General features: G+C 42.2%; 1 protein-coding gene across 2 annotated transcripts; it reads left to right on the top strand.

Annotated features, from left to right (window-relative positions):
• The first annotated feature begins 50 nt into the window (after window positions 1-50).
• OR10AM7 (olfactory receptor family 10 subfamily AM member 7) lies at window positions 51-19,309 on the top strand. Of its 2 annotated transcripts, XM_070222785.1 has the most exons (4): window positions 51-190; window positions 11,205-11,263; window positions 13,635-13,791; window positions 17,058-19,309. In XM_070222785.1, exon 4 carries the CDS (start codon window positions 17,103-17,105, stop codon window positions 18,087-18,089), a length of 987 nt encoding a protein of 328 aa, XP_070078886.1. In that variant the 5' UTR covers window positions 51-190; window positions 11,205-11,263; window positions 13,635-13,791; window positions 17,058-17,102; the 3' UTR covers window positions 18,090-19,309. The 2 variants fall into 2 exon arrangements, with proteins under 2 accessions (XP_070078886.1, NP_001378651.1); NM_001391722.1 differs by lacking the exons at window positions 51-190; window positions 11,205-11,263; window positions 13,635-13,791 and having other exon boundaries at window positions 17,103-18,089.
• The last annotated feature ends 569 nt before the right edge of the window (window positions 19,310-19,878 follow it).

The following is a 19,878-nucleotide window of genomic DNA, read 5'->3' as shown; positions in this document are numbered from 1 at the left end:
CGCTGGCAGATGCAATTGGAGTTCTTCCCCTGGCCTGTTAGCAGAGGTCTGCCACACCCACTAGAATGCTGATTTAAGCCAGCTCAGCCAGGGCAGGCAGGCTGCCCTAGGGAATTGCCCCACCCAACAGCAAGCCCTCAGGCAACTTCTGGGCCTACATTGGTGGGGTGCCTGGAACCTCTGCAGCCAGGTGAGTGGGTCCACCTCTGCAGGGCAGGGTGTGTGCAAGGGGCAGACTTGCATTGATGGAGTATTTAGGGCCTCTGGAGTGGAGTGACTAGGTTCCCTTCGGTGGTTTGGGGTATGCACTTGGGGCAGGACTGTGTTGACAGGCTGTGTGGGCCTGTAGGTGGTGGGGCTTGTTGGTTGCAGCAGACTTTTGCTTCTCAAACAACCACATAGGGGATTGGCTCTGCCTTCCAATGCCTGAAACAATTGGGTGCTCCCACACCAGGGGCCAGCCCCACCCAGCTGCAATCCTGAGAGAGCTGACCACAGCCTTGCAGGCCAGAGGCCTACAGCGATTGTAAGCCCCTGAGCTTAGCAACCAGACATGCTGGGGGCCTACTCACTTAACAGAAAAACTGCAACAGGAATGTGCTGTTAGACCTTGTAGCTAACTGTGCTGGGGCTCCCCATACCTGATGAAGTGACTAAAGGGACCATAGCAGCTGCATACAGCTGAGCATTACAACCAGCCAGCCAGGGGGACAGCCTGGTCCCCTGGGGACCTGCAGCAAGAGCAAACCTTCAACAACAGAAGGACATACGAGGCACAAACAGGGGACACTCCTGGAACATTGGGGACTGGTGATGAGAGGGAAGCACACTGCTGGGCCTCATAAGCCCACCTCTCCAAGATTGGGAGATGCAGCTGACTTACCTAATACATACATAAGCCTAGAGAAAGAGGCAAAATGAGGAGACAAAGGAATATGTTCCAAGTAAGGAAACAGGACAAATTCTCAGAAAAAGAACTAAACAAAACAGACATAAACAATCTACCGGAAAAACTACAAACTAATATCATAAGGATACTCATTGACCTTGGGAGAAGAAGAGATGAATTTAGTAAGAACTTCAACAAAGAACTGGAAAATATAAAAAAAGAACCAAGCAGAAATGAAGAATACGATACTGGAAATGAAAATTTCACTAGAGGGACTCAATAGCAAAGTAGATGATACAGAAGAATGGATCAGTAAGCTGGAAAACAGACTAAAGGAAATCACCCAAGCTGAACAGATGAAAGAAAGAAAGAATTAAACAGAATGAGGACACTCTACAGGACCTCTGGGACAACAACAAGCACACTAACATCCATATTATAGATGTCCCAAAAGAAGAAGAGAGAGACAAAGGAACAGAGAATCTATTTGGAGAAATAATAGCTGAAAACTTTCCTAACCTAAAAAAGGAAACAGACATCCAGGTACAGGAAGCAAAGAAAGCACCAAACTAGATTAATCCAAAGAGACCCACACCAAGACACATTATAATTAAAATATCAAGAATTAAAGATAAAGAGAGAGTCCTAAAAGCTGCAAGAGAAAGGCAACAAGTTACATACAAAGGAAACCCCATAAGGCTATCAACTGACTTCTCAGCAGCCACCTTACAGGCTAGAAGGGAGTGGCACAATATATTTAAAGTGCTGAAAGGAAAAAACCTACAGCCAAGAATACTCTACCCAGCAAGGTTATCATTTAGAATGGAAGGAGAAATAAAGAGTTTGCCAGACAAGCAAAAACTAAAGGAGTTTATCACCAAGAAACCAGCCTTACAAGAAACGCTAAAGGGATGAGTTCAAGTGGAAAAGAAAGGACCACAAGTAGGAATAATAAAATTATTTTTAAAAACCAATTAAATCACTGGTAAAAGCAAGTATATGGTAAAGGTAGCAGATTAGCCACCTATGAAGGTATTATGGAGTTCAAAAGACAGAAGTACTAAAATCCCCTATTTCCAAGATAAGAGGGTAATGGATACACAAGTATAGAAAAAGAGGTTATATATGATGTCAAAAACATAAAATTGGGCTTTCCCCATTGCCAAGTGGTTAAGATCGTGTGCTCCACTTTGGCAGCCCAGAGTTTGCTGGTTCGGATCCTGGGCACTGACCTACACACCACTCATCGAGCCATGCTATGGTGGCATCCCACATAGAAGAACTAGAATGGCCTGCAACTGAGATATACAACTATGTACTGGGGCTTTGGGGAGGAAAAGAAAAAAAGAAGGAAGACTGGCAAAAGATGTTAGTTCAGGGCCAATCTTAAAAAAAAATGTGGGAGGAGGGGAGTAAAAGAGTAGAGCTTTTAGAAAGAGGTCAAACTAAAGGGACCATACTTAATATAGATTGCTATATACACAGGTTATTATATATGAAACTTATGGTAATCACAAACCAGAAACCTATAATAAATACACAAAAATTAAGAGAAAGGAACCCAAACAGAAAACTAAAGAAAAGCATCCAACCACAAGGGAAGACAGCAAGAGAAGAAGAAAGGAACAGAGAAGAACTATTGAAACTTCCAGGAAAAAGTAACAAAATGGCAATAAGTACAGGCTTATCAATAGCTACTTTAAATGTCAATGGACCGAATGCTCCAGTCAAAAGGCATAGGGTGGCTGATGGATAAAAAGAAACAAGACCCATATATATGCTGCATACAAGAGACACACTTCAGACCTAAAGACACTCACAAACTGAAAGTGAAGTGATGGAAAAAGATACTCTGTGCAAATGGCAATGAAAAGAAAGCTGGTGTAGCAATAATTATATCAAACAAAATAGACTTTAAAACAAAAACTGTAACAAGAAACAAAGAAGGGCACTACACAATGATAAAGGGAACAATCCAACAAGAGGATATAACACTTGCAAATATCTAAGCACCCAACATAGGAGCACCTAAATATATAAAGCAATTATTAACAGACATAAAAGGAGAAATAGTAACACAATAATAGTAGGGGACTTTAAAAGTCCACTTACACCAATGGATAGATCATCCAAGTGGAAGATCAATAAGGAAACATTGGCCTTAAATGACACATTAGACCAGATGGACTTAGTGGATATATATAGAACATTCCATCAAAAAACCACAGAACACACAGTCTTTTCAAATGTACATGGAACATTCTCCAGGATAGGTCACATATTATGCCACAAAGCAAGTCTCAATAAATTTAAGAAGATTAAAATAATACCAAGCATCTTTTATGACCATAATGGTATGAAACAAGAAATCAACTACAGCAAGAAAATTGGAAAAGCCACAAATATGTAGAGATTAAAACAATGTTACTGAATGACTGGGCCAATGAAGAAATCAAAGGAGAAATTTAAAAAACTCCTGGAAACAGATGAAAATGAAAATACGACATGCCAAAATTTCTGGGATACAGCAAAAGTGGGTCTAAGAGGGAAGTTTATAGCAATACAGGCCTACTTCAAGAAATAAGAAAAATTCCAAATAAACAATCTAACAGTGCACCTAAAGGAACTGGAAAAAGAAGAACAAACAAAGCCCAAAATCAGTAGAAGGAAAGAAATAATAAAAATCAGAGCAGAAATAAATGCAATAGAGACTAAAAAAAGAAAAGAAAAGAAAAGAAAAAAATCAATGAAACTAAGAGCTGGTTCTTTGAAAAGATTAAAAAAATTGGCAAGCCTTTAGCTAGACTCACCAAGAAAAAGAGAGAAGCCTCAAATAAAATCAGAAATGAAAGAGGAGAAATTACAGTGGAAATCTCAGAAATACAAAAGATTATAAGAGAATACTATGAAAAACTATACGTCAACAAATTGGATAATCTGGATGAAATGGATAAATTCTTAGAATCATACAACCTTCCAAAATTGAATCAAGAAGAAATAGAGAATTTGAATAGACTGATCATTTAATCACCAGTAAGGAGATTGAAACAGTAATCAAAAACCTCCCCCAAAATAAAATCCAGGACCAGACAGCTTCCCTGGTGAATTCTAGCAAATATTCAAAGACTTAATCCCTATCCTTCTCAAACTTTTCCAAACAATTGATGAGGAAGGGAAGCTTCCTAACTCATTCTATGAAGTCATCATTACCCTGATACCAAAACCAGACAAGGACAACACAAAAAAGGAAAATTACAGGCCAATATCACTGATGAACATTGATGCAAGAGTTCTCAACAAAATACTAGTAAATCGAATACAACAATACATTAAAAAGATCATACACCATGTTCAAGTGGGATTTATTCCAGGGATGCAGGGACGGTTCAACATCCACAAATCAAACAATGTGATACACCACATTAACAAAATGAAGAATAAAAATCACATGATCATCTCAATAGAAGCAGAGAAAGCATTTGACAAGACACAGCATCCATTTGTGGTAAAAACTCTGAATAATATGGGTGTAGAAGGAAAGTTCCTCAACACAATAAAGGCCATATATGACAAACCCACAGCTAATATCATTAGCAATGGAGAAAAGCTGAAAGTTATCCCTCTAAGAACAGGACCAGAACAGGAAGCCCACTTTCACCACTCTTATTTACCATAGTATTGGAAGTTCTAGCCAGAGCAATCAGGCAAGTAAAAGAAATAAAAGGTATCCAAGTTGGAAAGGAAGAAGTGAAACTATCACTATTTTCAGATTACATGATTTTACATACAGACAACCTTAAAGAATCCACCAAAAGACTTAGAAATAATAAATGAATACAGTAAAGCTTCAGGACACAAAATAAACATACAAAAATCAGTTGTGTTTCTATACACTAACAACAAAGTTGCAGAAAGAGAAATTAAGAATACAATCCCATTTACAATTGTCCCAATTGCAAAAAAAGGAATAAAATACCTACAAATAAACTTAACCAAAGAGGTGAAAGACCTGTACACTGAAAACTATAAAACATTGTTGAAAGAAATTGAAGAAGACACAGAGAAATGGAAAGATATTCCATGCTCTTGGATTGGAAGAATTAACATAGTTAAAATGTCCATACTTCCCAAAGCAATCTGTACATTCAATGCAATCCCTATTAAAGTCCCAATGATATTTTTCACAGAAGTAGAACAAAGAATCCTAAAATATGTATGGAACAACAAAAGACCCCGAATAGGAAAAGAATCCTGAGAAAAAAGAACAAAACTGGAGGCATCACACTCCCTGATTTCAAAATATACTACAAAGCTACAGCAATCAAAACAGCATGGTACAGGCACAAAAACAGACACACTGATCAATGGAACAGAATTGAGAGCCCAGATACGAACCCATACATCTATGGACAGCTAGTCTTTGACAAAGGAGGCAAGAACATACAATGAAGAAAGGAAAGTCTCTTCAATAAATGGTGTTGGGAAAACTGGACAGCCACATGCTAAAGAATGAAAGTAGACCATTATCTTACACAATGCACAAAAATTAACTCAAGATGGATCAAAGACTTGAATGTAAGACCTGAAACCATGCAACTTCTAGAAGAAAACACAGGCAGTATGCTCTTTGACATTGGTCTTAGCAGCGTATTTTCAGGTACCATGCTGACCTGGCAAGGAAAACAATAGAAAAAATTAAAAAATGGGACTCCATCAGACTAACAACCTTATGCACAGCAAAGGAAGCCATCAACAAAACAAAAAGACAACCTAACAATTGGGAGAAGATATTTGCAAACCAGGTATATGATAAGGGGTTAATATCCAAAATATAAAAAGAACTCATACATGCCAACAATGAAAAAACTAGCAACCCAAATAAAAAATGGGCAAAAGATCTGAACAGACATTTCTCCAAAGAAGATATACAGATGGCCAACAGGCACATGAAAATATGTTCAACATCACTGATTATCAGGGGAATGCAAATCAAAACTACAATGAGATATCACCTCACACCCATCAGAATGGCTATAATTAACAAGACAGGAAGTAACAAGTGTTGGAGAGGATGTGGAGAATAGGGAACCCTCATACACTGCTCGGGGGAGTGCAAACTGGTGCAGGCACTATGGAAAACAGTATGGAGATTCCTCAAAAAATTAAGAATAGATGTACTATACAATCCAGCTATTCCACTTGTGGGTATTTATCCAAAGAACATGAAAACACGAATGTGTAAAGATACATGCACCCCTATGTTCATTGCAGCATTATTCACAATAGCCAAGACTTGGAAGCAACCTAGGTGCTCATGAAGGGACAAATGGATAAAGAAGATGTGGTATATATACACAATGGAATACTACTTAGCCATAAAAAAGGATGAAATCTTGCCGTTTGTGACAACACGGATGGACCTTGAGGGTATTATGCTAAGCAAAAGAAGTGAGAGGGAGAAAGTCAAATACTGTATGATCTCACTCATAAATAGAACATAACAACAACAAACAAACACATAGAGACAGAGATTGAATTGGTGGTTACCACAGGGGAAGGAGGGAGAGAGGATGGTGAAAGGGTATGGTGATGGATTGTAATTAGTCTTTGGGTGACAAACGTGATGTAATCTATAAAGAAATTGGAATATAATGATGTATACCCCAATTTTACATAATGGTATAAACCAATGTTACCACGGTAAAAAAATTAAAAAAGAGAGAATTGGGAGGGGTTTCTTCTAGCATTTGGGCTTGTGCTGGATGCTTCTAAGGAAGGTTTAAGAAAGCAGAGAGGATAGGCAGTCACATACAATTATGTATCTGCCTCCCTCCTTTCCTCCTCTTCTCCAACAACAGATGTTTGCTTGGCACTCTGTAGTGTACCATTTCTTTTTGTTTGTTCCCTTCCTTTGAATCTGAGAGGGCTTGTGGCTACAGAGGAAGTGACACCACGTATAGTCCAGTGTCATATGAGGTGATGCAGCTCCTCCCCCCCCCCCACTCCCCTCCTAGCCCTTTCTCTCAGAACCTAGCATCCTGCTGTGAAAAAGCCCACACTAGTTCACATGGAGAGGCCACGTGTAGGGGTTCTGGCTGACAACCAGCTGACAGCCAAAATATGAGTGGAGGCACTTCCAGATCATTCCAGCTCCCAGTTGTAGCATCACCTTTAGCTTCAGGTCTTCTCACCTGAGGTCCCAGACATCATGGAGCAGAGACAAACCTGTCCTACTGTGCTCTGTCCTAATTCCTGACCCAAAGAATCAGGAAGATATTAACAGGGTTGTTTTATGCCTCTAAGTTTGGAGTGATTTGTTAGGCAGCAATAATAGTTGAAGCAGCGGCAGGCACTTCTTTGCCAAGAGAATCTTGATCTTGTGCAGTACTCCAAGCTATTTATTCAGGAAATGGGGGCTCAGCTCTAGGAGATGAATCAGGGTTGGTATAAGCCAATCAGGATAACCCTTTCCCCATCTTCTGGTGATTGGTTTAGGGGTGAGCATGTGACTTGGTCTGGCCAATGAGATATAATGGGAAGTCTGCTGCTGCTCCAAGGAAAGACTTTCCTCCATGTTAAAAACAAGAGACAGAAAGAAAAGCTACCTTCCTCCCTTTCTTCTTCCCTGATGCTTTTGGATGATGTCCTGTTAGGATGGCATAGTTGGGACACTGGCAACCATTTGGTAACTATGAGGGGAAAGCCTAGAGACTCATAGAGTAGTGAATGTGAAGCACTGGGATCATTGATACATTGAATTTACCAGTCCTGGAAATAACCATCTGTGGTCATCTTGTTATATGAGGTAGTAGGGTTGCTAGATTTAGCAAATAGAAGCACAGGATACTCACTTAAACTGGAGTTTCAGATAAACAAACATTTAAAAAAGAATATGGGGGCCGGCCAGGTGGTATAGTGGTTGAGTTTGCACACTCCGCTTCGGTGGCTTGAGGTTCACAAGTTTGGATCCCAGGTGCGGACCTACATGCCATTCATCAAGCCATGCTGTGGTGGCATCCTGCATACAAAATGGAGGAAGATTGGCACAGATGTTAGCTCAGTGACAATCTTCCTTAAGCAAAAAGAGGAGGACTGGCAATGGATGTTAGCTCAGGGCCAATCTTCCTCACCAAAAAGAAAAAAGGAATGTGTATGTTTCATGCAATATTTGGGACACACTTATGCTAAAAACATTCATGTAATTATACTTTAGGGAAAATTTGTTTATATGAAATTTAAATTTAACCAAGTGCCCTATGTTTTATCTGGCAACCTAAACTCATTATCACTTCAAGAGGCAGCAGAATGTAATGCTTATGTTTTTTCTGGAGTAAATCCTGGCTCCTGCTTTTACTGGCTGTGCAGCTTTGGGCCAATTATCCTCTCCATGACTCAATTTTCTTCATCTGTAAAATGGGGATGATGATAATGGTGATGATGATAATCAGCGCACAATATTGTTATGAGAATTAAATTGACATACATAAGGTATGCAAAATGTATATATATATGTATAATTTAAGTGCTGGCTACTGCAGTTTATCCATTCACCTACTGTTGTCAGTGTACTGAATTTTGGTCATTCTGATAGGAGCATAGGGGTAGACTGTTCTTTTAATTTGCATTTCCCTGAGACATATGATATGGAGCATATTTTCATATGCTTACTTGCCATCTGTATATCTTCTTTGGCGAGGTGTCTGTTCAGGTCTTTTGCTTATTTTTAAATTGGGTCGTTCTTTTCCTTATTGTTGAGTTTTAAGAGTTCTCTGTATATTTTGAGTAGCAGTCCTATATGAGATACGTTTTTTGCAGTATTTCCTCTCAGTCAACGGCTTGTCTTCTCATTCTCTCGCTTAAACCACTTTTTAAAGACGCTTGATGTCTTGAGGCTGATGCGTTATTACAGAGACAGAGAAATACCCTTCTTAGGCTGGTGAGATGTCCAACCACAGCACCCTGTCCTCCTTTGACCAAGGGTGGCCAATCCATCGTTCCTTCTTGTGTCTCAAGGATGGAAAATGCTTGGAGCTGATACATTGCAAGGATTCCAGAAGAGAGTCCATTGGTCTTGGATCCTTGGAATTGCCTCAGTTTTGTGTTTTCTGAGATATAGTGATTTGGATTTTCCGTAGATTCTACCAGCTGCCTCATAAAATTCCAATAGAGTCAATATTTTGTTAGCTATTTATTAATTCCATCAACAGATCTTTATTGAGTGCCTACTATGTGTTAAGCACTATTCTAAGCACTGGGAATATAGTAATGAACAAAATAGATGAATCCCTTCCCTCATGGAACTTACATTCTGGTCAGAAAGTCAGACAATATACAAGGTGAATTATGTATGTCACATGTTCGATGGTGATAGGTGCAGTAGAGGGAAAGACGGGCTTCAGGCATGGCTGAAGCAGCTTCAACAATACCAGACTATACAAACTGGAAAGGGGGATATGGAATTCCTGGGTGTTTTTCCTCTCTGCCCTCAGATCTCTGAGGGGATTTGAGTCCAAAGAATGAGAGATGATGCAGGAGACCTGACTTTCATACACTGAGTGGCAAAGGACTCATGGAGTTAAGTCCTGATAGTTCCAAGGCAGAAACCAACGGCAAGCTGCATGTTGGAGCAGGGAGGGAGAGAACGGGGAGTTCCTGCAAGGAGTATGCAGATTTTATGGGCCCCTCAATACTTCCTCCAATAGAGACATGGAGGCCTGGGCTTCCTTTGCTCTTGACAGAGTCAGTTTCTGTTGCTTGCAATCAAAGACTTCTAACAGACACACACCCAGGCTGTGCCAGGCTGTGTAGTGGGCACTGAGGAGAGAGAGACAAATTACACAGACCTTGTCCTCAAGGAATCTCCACGCCAGAGGGGGAGTTAAACAATCACATATTAATTACAATTTATTGAGCATCTGCTATGTACCAACCCCAGTGAGACATGCATCACATATGTAATTTATTTAATTCTCATAATAAGGTCCACAGAAACAACTCAGAATGAACCTAAATCAGATCATGTCCCTTCTGTGTTAAAATTCTTCAGTCACTCCTCATTGTAACAGAAACAAAATCCCCCCAAATACAGACACTTTACTATGGCTCCCAAGGCTTTATAACATTTGACCTTTCCCTAATCTCATCCAAATGCCCACCTGCCTCAGGATCTTGATGCTTGCTCATTCCTCTTCCTGGAAAAATAATAACAAAATGTTAATGATGATGATGATATTAATAATAATATTTTATCCACATTCTTGCCAGCGTTTGTTATCTCTTGTCTTTTTGATAATAAACATCATTACAGGTGTGAGTTGATATCTCATTGTGGATTTGATTTGTATTAGGGAAGACGTGTTAATTTTAACTTCATTCTGCCAGCTTGCCCACCAGAGCAGCTGTATCTGCTTGCGCTCCCACCAGAAGAGTAGGAGAGGACCCATTTGTTCACAAGCTTCTCATGGAACTGGGCTTTTCCACTGTGGAGAGGCGACTCTTCTCCACCCGTATGATGGAAGGAGGGAATGAATAGAACAGAAGGGCCATCTCCCCACTGCTTTCAACTGGGCACAGAGGGTAGATAATGAGCCCTGATCCTGAGGTCTTCAGGGAGAATGACATCTTCAAGGTCCCTGGCCAGGAGTTGATACCTCATTGAGCCTGCCTTCAGCCAAGCCTCTGAGCTGTGGACGCACTGAGATCTGAGATTTCATCTTTATCCTCTTTGGGACCAGAGCATCTTTTGGTTACTCAGGGAGAAAAGGGTGGTTCTTCCTAGGATCTGACTCGGGGCGGGAGGTGTGGATGCCCCCGTTTTGCTTTGTGAGTTGGTGAAGATTCCTGGGCTCGAGTTTCCTGCCACATCCATGACTTTAAGGTAACCTTACAGAACAGAATGATGGTAGGAGCATGGAGATGGAGAAAGAAGACTGCTGGGTCACGTGGGCAGAGACTGACCCACTCAGGGTTCCACTTTTTCTCGTCTGAAAGTGAAGATCATTGGCTAGTCTTCAAGAAAACTTTACAGTGCATAACCGTAAAACAATCCCTCCTTCCCTTCCTAACTTCCTCCCTCCCATCCTTCCTTCCCTCTGTCTCTCCTGCCCTTTTCCCTTCTTTCATCTCTCTCTTCCTTCTTCTCTCCTCTCAATTCTTGTTCACCATAACTTGTTAAAAAAAGAAAGATAAGCCCATAAATTGTCTACAAAGATGTTCAGTGTAGCATTCTTTAGAATTTAAAAAAATTGAATATAACTTGATCATGTAATTATGATTATAATGAGACAGCACTTATCAAATGTTTTCTATATGCCAGGACCCACGTTAAGAATCTTAATGCATTAGCTCGATTCATCCTCACCACAAGCCTATAAGGTAAGTACTTTCACTCACCTTGTTTGGCCAAAAAAGAAACTAAAACTTCCTCATGTAACTTAGAATTAGTTAAATATTATTTGCCAACACTGTATTACGAGATATTGTGCAGCCATTAAAATCATGATTATGAACATTTTTATTAATGTTGAAAAATATTTCATGAGTGAAATACACTAAGATGCAAAATATGATTAAAAACCAATTGCAATTTTGTTTTAAAAATGAAATCTATTTTATACGTCTAATTGGAGGAAAATGCATCAGACATTCACAGGGATGATCTATGGGTAGTGAAATTACAGGTAAGTTTTCATAAACCTAATTTTTTCTGATTCCAAAGTGTTAGATGAAATTAGTAGGAATCAATTCATATAAAACACTGTGTCCATAACAAAAATCTCAAGGATATAAGCCAAGCTGTAAATGCTGGTTATTACTTGGAAGTAGGAATTGGTTTCTGGGGAATACTGTCTTTCTATTTTGGACATCTTGTATTATTCAAATATATTTTTTAATTTTTATTTTATTAAATTATGGTAAAATACACATAACATAAATTTACCATCTGAGCCATTTTTAAGTGTACAGTTCAACAGTAAGTACACTCACATTGTTGTGACCCAACCTCCATACTTTTTCATCTTGTAAAACTGAAACTCTGTACCCATTAAACAACTCCCCATCTCTCCCTCTCCAGCCCCTGGCAACCACCATTCTACTTTCTGTCTCTACAGAATTGACCACTCTAGATAACTCATATAAATGAATCAAATATTTTTACAGCAAGTGTGTTTGTTTCTGAAGGTCTTTAATTCTTTCTTCACTGTCTAGAATTTTTCAGAAGCAAAAATTTTAGAAGCAGAATACATGCCATGGACAAAATTAAAAATGTTCCAAGAATATATGATGACACATGTCTCTTGCCTCACTCACCCCAGTGAAACTCACCTGAGGAAACCACTATGGGCAGAATCTTATGTGTCTTTCCAGAAAATCCATTGAATACATTGCATATACAAATATGTACATATATTTCTATATTATTAAGCATAAAGTATATATATTTCTGTATTATATTGTATATAATCTCATCTGCCATTCATGGAAATTATAGCATACTCTCCACAGTGTTCTGCACCTGCTTCTCATGTATTAATACCATTGCTGCCTGTGCAACTACTGAGGAGCTGTAGAGTTTTCCATTGTGAGACTACACTGTAATGCATTTCCCCAGTCCCCTACCATGGACATTGGGTTCCTTCCAATATTCTAGTCTTAGAAACAATTCTCTGCCACAACTAACCTCACACACAGACCTTTGTGTGCACATGCAAACCTATTAGCAGGATAAATTCCTAGAAGTCGCCTTGCAGGGCCACGGGAATTCCTGAGTGTTAGTGTGGGCTGATATTGCCTCTATACCCTCCAAAGAATTTGTTCCAGTTTATTCTCTGCAAACTATGTATGTGAATGCTAGTGGAAAGATTGTTGTAACCATTCTTAAAGTGTTGGGGTAGAGGGACTGTCATGGGAGATGATAAACTTCCCATGCTGAGAGATATGCAAGCAAAAGATTGACAACTACTTGGTGGGGGATATTGTCATAGCCATGGCTCCAGAATCACAGAAGGGAAGTGGGTGAGGTCACTCAAAGAAACCAAAGATTTTACAACTTGATGACCCTATCCATACTCTAGGGAGTGTAGCTCAAAGCCCATCAAATGTTTAGCGAGTTATCGGCCTCGGCACCTTTGCACATGAAAAGCCATAGAGCGGGCTCCATGCCTCTCACTGATTTCCCGGTGTTGAGAACAAAATAGGAACCATGTCTGAGATGTGCCCAGATATCCCCAGATACTATATTTTTCCTTTACAACATGGCAGGTTAGGTCTTCTTAGCTCCAATTAACTTATGTGTAAACAGAGGCTCAGAGAGGGGACAAAACTGTCCCAAGGTCACACAGCTAATAAAGGGTGTCTGATTGTTTACTTTTGATAGTTAGTAATAACAATGACTGTCATTGAGCTGTTACTAGATGCCAACTCCTGTTCTATTGATTAGTCTGGGTTAACTCTTTTAATCACCATCATTTAGAAGTTACCATTATTGACCCCATTTTACAGGAGATGAAACTGAGTAGTATAGTAAGAGTGTATGAACACATTTTCCTTGAAAAAAATTAAAATTTTATGGTAAAACTAACTTCCCTCTTAGCCACAACCCTCCTCTATTCTCTCTCCACTTCCCAGTGGTGTGTTTTTCCAAGCTGGCATTTCCTCTGGGTGCTGAGTATTGTTTGGAGTCTGACATCACTGGATTCTCATAACCCTGTGGATCAGGTCTTTTTTTAAAAAAATTTTCCCCCAGTTTTTTTTACTAGGGAATGGAAATTCAGAGAGGCAAATGTCCGTGCCCATGATCACCTGGTCAGGAAAGGATGGAGGCCAGATTTGAACCCACCTCTGTCTGAACTTTGCTTATGATCCCACAGTTCAAAGGGAGTTGAGGACATAATTCTCACTGGGTAAGTGCAAATGCGAATGGTCATGGATGACTTTGTCCACCAGGACTGAGAGAGGCAAGTAAGGGAGTGTTCTGGGTGGTTTGGGTAAATAAGACAGGGGTATGGGAGGGAACTAATGTATTCACTTGTAAATTAGTTATTTATTACCTGCTGTGTCTAGAGCCTGCATAGGACAGAGCTTATCCTGGAGCTGGACACTCTGGGTTCAGATCCTCACTTTGCCATTTACTTGGGAAAAGTTACATAATTTCTCTGACCCTCAGTTTCCTCAAACAGGAAATGAGAATGACAATAAGAGAACTACATACAGTTGTAGTGAGCACCCAGTTAAGGCCAGTGGTTCTTACACCCTCCCCCTTTCACACAGGCAGAGATGGAAGTTTGGAGAAGTTAAGTCAACACCGTCTCTCTGAGTAAGCTCATCCAATCCATGATGTTGAAAAATCTCTCTATGCTGACGATGCCCAAATGTTTATCTCCATCCTGAGCTCTCAGCTGAACCCTAGACCTGTGAGTCCAACAGTCTCTGTTACACCCAACTGGGGAGTCTCACAGAACTCACACTCATGTCCCAAGCTGAACCCTCATCTTCCTCACCCAAACCCCAAAGATGATCATCTCCAGGTCTTTCCATCTCAGTAAATGACATTATCCTGCTGCTCTGGCCAAACCCCCAGGAGTTACCCTTCATTTATCCCTGTCCTCCATCCTTCATATCCAATGCATCAGGAATGCTATTGACTCAACCTCCAAATTTCATCCTGAAATTGTCCGCATCTCCTCATCTAGACGCCTACCACTATAGTCTCAGTCACTCTCATCCCTCACCAGGGCTATTGCTGTAGCCTCCTGAAAGCTCCTCCTGGGTCCACTCTCACCCCCTGACAGCCTGTCTTCTGCAGAGAAGCCTAGTTACCTAGCACAGTGCTGGGACCAGAAGAGACACTCAATCACTATCAGATGAATAAATAAGACTAGGGAGAAATTTTCAGAAGAATGGAGGCAGTTGGGGTCCCTGGAGAGGTGATGGCGACCCATGCTGGTTCAGGTACCAGAAGAGGAATCCAAAATATGTCCACCAGGAGACTGATACAGAGTCTCCAGTCTGGGATGCAGGGACTGTGTTCTATGATTCTCAGGAGAAATACAGTCCCCTGGTCGTTTTCCACAATGCATCCACTCACATCGCTCTGATGGGGAACGGGTTGGGGCCACCAAGAGCAGAAACAGAGAAACCATTTATGAGCCTATGACATCCTTCACGTGAGAGATGTTCATAGCCTAAACCAGGGTGGTTGCCATGGAGACAGTACAGTGTAAGACCACTGATAGATGTCTGGTGTGGTTTGTCATCACCTCCCCAACTTTGAGAAGTGAGAATATGAACCTGGTAGATGGGAGGGCCTGAGTGTGAACCTCTGGTCTACTATTTACCAGTTGTGTGACTCTTGGAAAGTTATTCAATTTAAAAGTGCTGGTTCCCCCTGACTTTGAATAAGACACTTACATTCTCTGGACTTAATTTTCTTTATCAGCCATCCTGAGACATAGGCTTGTTGTTGTTGTTGTTGTTTTACTATAAAACCCACTCATAGATGAGAAGTTGAAGCTTGAAGGAAAATAGTCATCTTGCTGGCTTTGCAGTGTTAATAAATGGCAGACATAGAGCTTCAACACTTAATTCTTGACTCCAGCTGTCATTACTGTGCTTTATAGTCAGATACCACATGATCTGAGATTGGCATGATTTGGGGGCAATGTGGAGAAGAGTGGGTACAGCTAGCGTGAGCAGTGAGTGAAGATGGGGAAATTATGAGAAGACTGTGTTTAAATGGAGGGGAGCAGTGAGGAATGAGAAGAGATCCTCTCCTTGGCTATTCATGAAATATTCTTGAGCTGCTACTGTGTGTGCTGGACACTGATCTACGCCCTGGAGAATGGAACTACGTATGAGACAGATGTTCAGCCATTTGATAAATATTTATTCAGCACCGACCATGGTCCAGGCATTGTGTTGGGGATAAAATCATGAGCAAGACAGAGGTTAATGCATGCAATAAGTGTTGATGGAGCATCTAAGAGAGCCAGACATGGGACCAGGGGTTGGGATGTCATTCTAGAAACGCCTTCATGTCCTCCTTCTGAGGAAGGCATCCCTCTATTTCCCCAAGGCATCCTGAGGTCAGGAAACAGGCCTGATTTTCCTGTTCATCCTCAAATCTCAGCTCAGTGCCTGGGGTAGTAAATACACTCTGGCTAAAATAAATGAGTGAAAATGGGGTCCACACCTACATTCAGGAGGGCCTGAAAGCCAAGACAGCATATTTAAGCTTCATCTGACATGTAATAGGAGAATAGAAATGACATGATGAGAGTTTCGAACTCATTTAACAAACTCTGATCCCCATGGACGTGTTCACCACCACTTACCGAACACTTACTATGGGCCAGCCCTAGTGCCAAGGACTTCCTTGTATTATTTCATTTATTCTTCACAAAAACTCCTGTAAGAGAGAAGTTATAGCGCCACATAATGCAGAATAAATCATGCTGGGCATTAGACGGAAAGGTGTCTACTCCCATGGTGTTCACAGTCTATAGGAGGAAATAGCCTTTACTGACCAAAAACTAAATTCAACTGAATTCCAGACTGTGCAGACAGTGGAGGGCATGGCAGGTCATATTCTTTCTAGTAATGAGGGGAGGGGATCCTGAAAAGGAAATATTTGAATTGAGACCTGGAGGATGAGAAAGGTCCAGCAACACCAACAGCTTAGGGGGAACAGAAGTGTGCAAGCGCAAAGTGAGAGGTGAGAGAAAAATGGTAGATATGGAAAATGAGGTCTTTGAAGATGGACTTTGCGAGAAGATCAGAAGGAGATGAGGATGAAGAGGTAGTCAGTCCAGGCAGGACCCTGTAAAAGAGAAAGAGTGATATAAATATCCAAGGAAAGAGCATTTCAAGGGGAGGGAATGGCCAGTGCAAAGGCCCTGGGGCAGGACAAGCCATTGTGCATGGAGCTCAGTGGAGATGAGGTCACAGGGGTGGGCGGGGTAGGCCAGCCAGGGCCTCGTGGACTTTGGTAAGGGTGTTGAATCTCATTCCACGTTCACTGGGCATGCAAGGAGGGTCCCACATGTGGTGTGATCTGATTTGTGTTTTAATAGGATAGGTCTGCTGCTCTGTCCCCCCTCTGTTGGGGACAGAGGTGAGGCAGGTGCTATTCTCCTCTTTACCCTTCTCCTTACGTCTTCCTCTCCCCCAGGCTCTGTGCCTCCCTGGGTGCGGTCCCCACGCCCCACCTGGGTCCATGCCGGTGGCCTTGGGCTCCCCCGGCGCCCCCGCAGCCCCGCCCTGGGCCAACCAGAGCTCGGGCCGCGAGTTCTTCCTTCTGGGCTTCGCGCACGTGCCGGCGCTGCGGCCGCTGCTGGCTGCGCTCTTCCTGGCCATGTTCCTGCTCACGCTGCTGGGCAACGCGCTCATCGTGCTGCTGACCGCCCTGGACCCGGCCCTGCGCGCGCCCATGTACTTCTTCCTGCGCCATTTGGCCCTGGTGGAGATCTGCTTCTCGCTGGACATCGTGCCCCGGCTGCTGGTGACCCTGCTGCGGCCCGGGCGGGGAGTGTCACCTGCGGGCTGCGCCCTGCAGCTGCTCCTGGTGCTGTCCTGTGTCACTTCCGAGTGCTTCCTCCTGACCGCCATGGCCTGGGACCGCTACGTGGCCATCTGCAGGCCCCTGCGCTATGGCGCCATCATGAGCCCACGACTCTGCCACCTGCTGGCTGCCACGTGCTGGCTGGCTGGAGTCCCTGTGTCACTGGTCTTCACAGTCTGGCTGTTCCACTTCCCCTTCTGTGGACCACGTGGCATCCGCCACTTCTTCTGTGACATCGCCCCTCTGCTGAGCCTGGTGTGTGCGGACACCAGGGTCTTGGAGGCCAACGTGTTGGCGGCCACAGTGCTGGTCATCATGGTTCCCTTCTGTCTGATAGCCGTGTCCTACATTGGAGTCTTAGCCACTGTCCTCCAGATGCCATCAGCCACTGGGCGCCACAAGGCCCTGTCCACATGCGCCTCCCACCTCATTGTGGTGGTTCTGTTTTATGGCACAACAGGGGTCATCCACTTGCGACCCAAGGCCAGCTGCTCCCCAGAGAGCAAGCAGGTGGTGTCCCTCTCCTACACCCTGGTGACCCCCATGCTCAATCCCCTCGTCTACAGCCTTCGGAACAAGGAAGTGAAGGCTGCCCTGGGGCGTCTGTGCTGCAGTTACCAGGGCTCTGGATGCCATGAATGACCTCTTCAGGACCACTTTTCAGAGTCAGGAATTGTTAGTGTCTGTTTTTGCCAGGAATATATGTGCAAATATGTGGTGCAGCTCTCTGATTTTTTTCCAGGTTATCATAGTTTTTCCTCTTTCGGTCATGGTGGTGCTAATTTCACCTTTCTGTCCAAGAAAAGTCACGTGACCAAGCACACAGTCCCTGAGTACAATTATTTGGTAGTGGTGGACAAATGTACCTAATTTGAGTCAATTAATGTGTGTCAGTCATCAATTGCCACAACAATGTTGTGTAAAAATCAGCCTAAAATGTAGCGTCTTGAAATATGTTATTTATTCTTGTGGATCTTTAGTCAGCTGAGAGTTAGCTAATCTAGGCTGGGGTCCTCTGGGTGCTTCTTCTGATCTTGGCTAGGTTTGCTCATGCAAATGAGTATTGACTGATGCAAGCTCAGCTTAGCTGGAGGACACTCTGGTCCATATGTCCTCCTGGGTCCAGAGGACTAGCTCTGGAGTGATTTTTCTCATTACAATAGCTGAGGTAGATGGACCAATTGTGTGATGGATTTTCAAAGCTTTGGTCACATATCCAATAATATGCCTTTGGCCAATGCAAATCATATGGCCAAATCCAAAGTCATGGGACAAGGAAGTACATTCTGTCTACTTGTGGGAGGAACAGTGAAGTTATGTGACAAACGACATAAATATGGGGAGGAGTGAGGAATTTGAGACATTAGCATCTACTTCAGAATGCCAGACATTGAGATTTTTGTTCAAATTTCTCTTTGTCAATAGACTTGGAGCTGTGAAGATGTAAGCTTGTAGATGCCAGCAACTATCTGGTCTTTAACAGGGGAGTTCCTGCTTGGTAATGGAGTCAGTGCAGAGAAAATCAGAACCAATGGTGGGGAGGGAAAAGATGTAGTTCTAATAACTTTGTTGAGTTTCTGGATCCAGCCATGCCTGAAGTTTGTTCCACCCTTGGGAAGTCCTCTTATGTGAACCACTAAATTCGCTTTTTACTTAAGCTGGTTTGGGTTGGTGTTCTGTCTCTTTCAGTGATATGATTTACTGATTTCTTCTCTAATAACTAGCCTGATACATGAGTTAGTTTATTTCCTCTCTCAAGCTCTTAAGAATATATTTTTTAAATATGGGTAAATGTGTCAGAGGAGAAGTTCCTTCTCTTCAGCTTATAAACTACCTTTAAAAGGATCTGTTTTTTTCTAGAAGACAGACATGGGTTTGAATTGTCATCTTTATTTCCTTGGTTGCACAAACTGGTACTTGACTTGACTTTCCTGAGCCTCAGCTTTCCTCTGTGCAGTGGGACTAGTAACCATTCCCCCCACAATGAGTGTTAACATAAAATGGAGGGATGTGTGTAAGCATCCAGCACAGTGCTTGGAACACAGTAGATGCTCAGTTAACAGTCTCCATTCATTATTCCCATAGTTATTCTCACAGATTAAAAACCACAAGAGTCTGTCTTCAGGAAGAAACAGTCAACAGTATTCCCAGGAGGCTGGGTTTGGCATTTGAAGACTTAGATTGCAGGTGTGGAACCACAGCCCTCCATGTGGGCTGTTGGACAACTCTCTTCACATGTGAGGCTCAATTTCACCCTTTATGAACAGGAATGGGTGTGAGGAATAGCCCCTGATCCACCTGCCACCACCCAGGATTATCACAGAGATCTAATGAGACAATCAGTATAAAAACACAACTACGGCACATGGCTGAATGGATTTCTGTGCTTCGTAATAAAACCAGGTCTGCCAAGTTTCCACCTCTCCTAGGT

The sequence above is a fragment of the Equus caballus genome, chromosome 10 (assembly GCF_041296265.1).
Source record: "Equus caballus isolate H_3958 breed thoroughbred chromosome 10, TB-T2T, whole genome shotgun sequence".
NCBI classification, from domain to species: Eukaryota; Metazoa; Chordata; class Mammalia; order Perissodactyla; family Equidae; genus Equus; species Equus caballus.
This window is presented reverse-complemented; position numbering and strand designations above follow the sequence as displayed.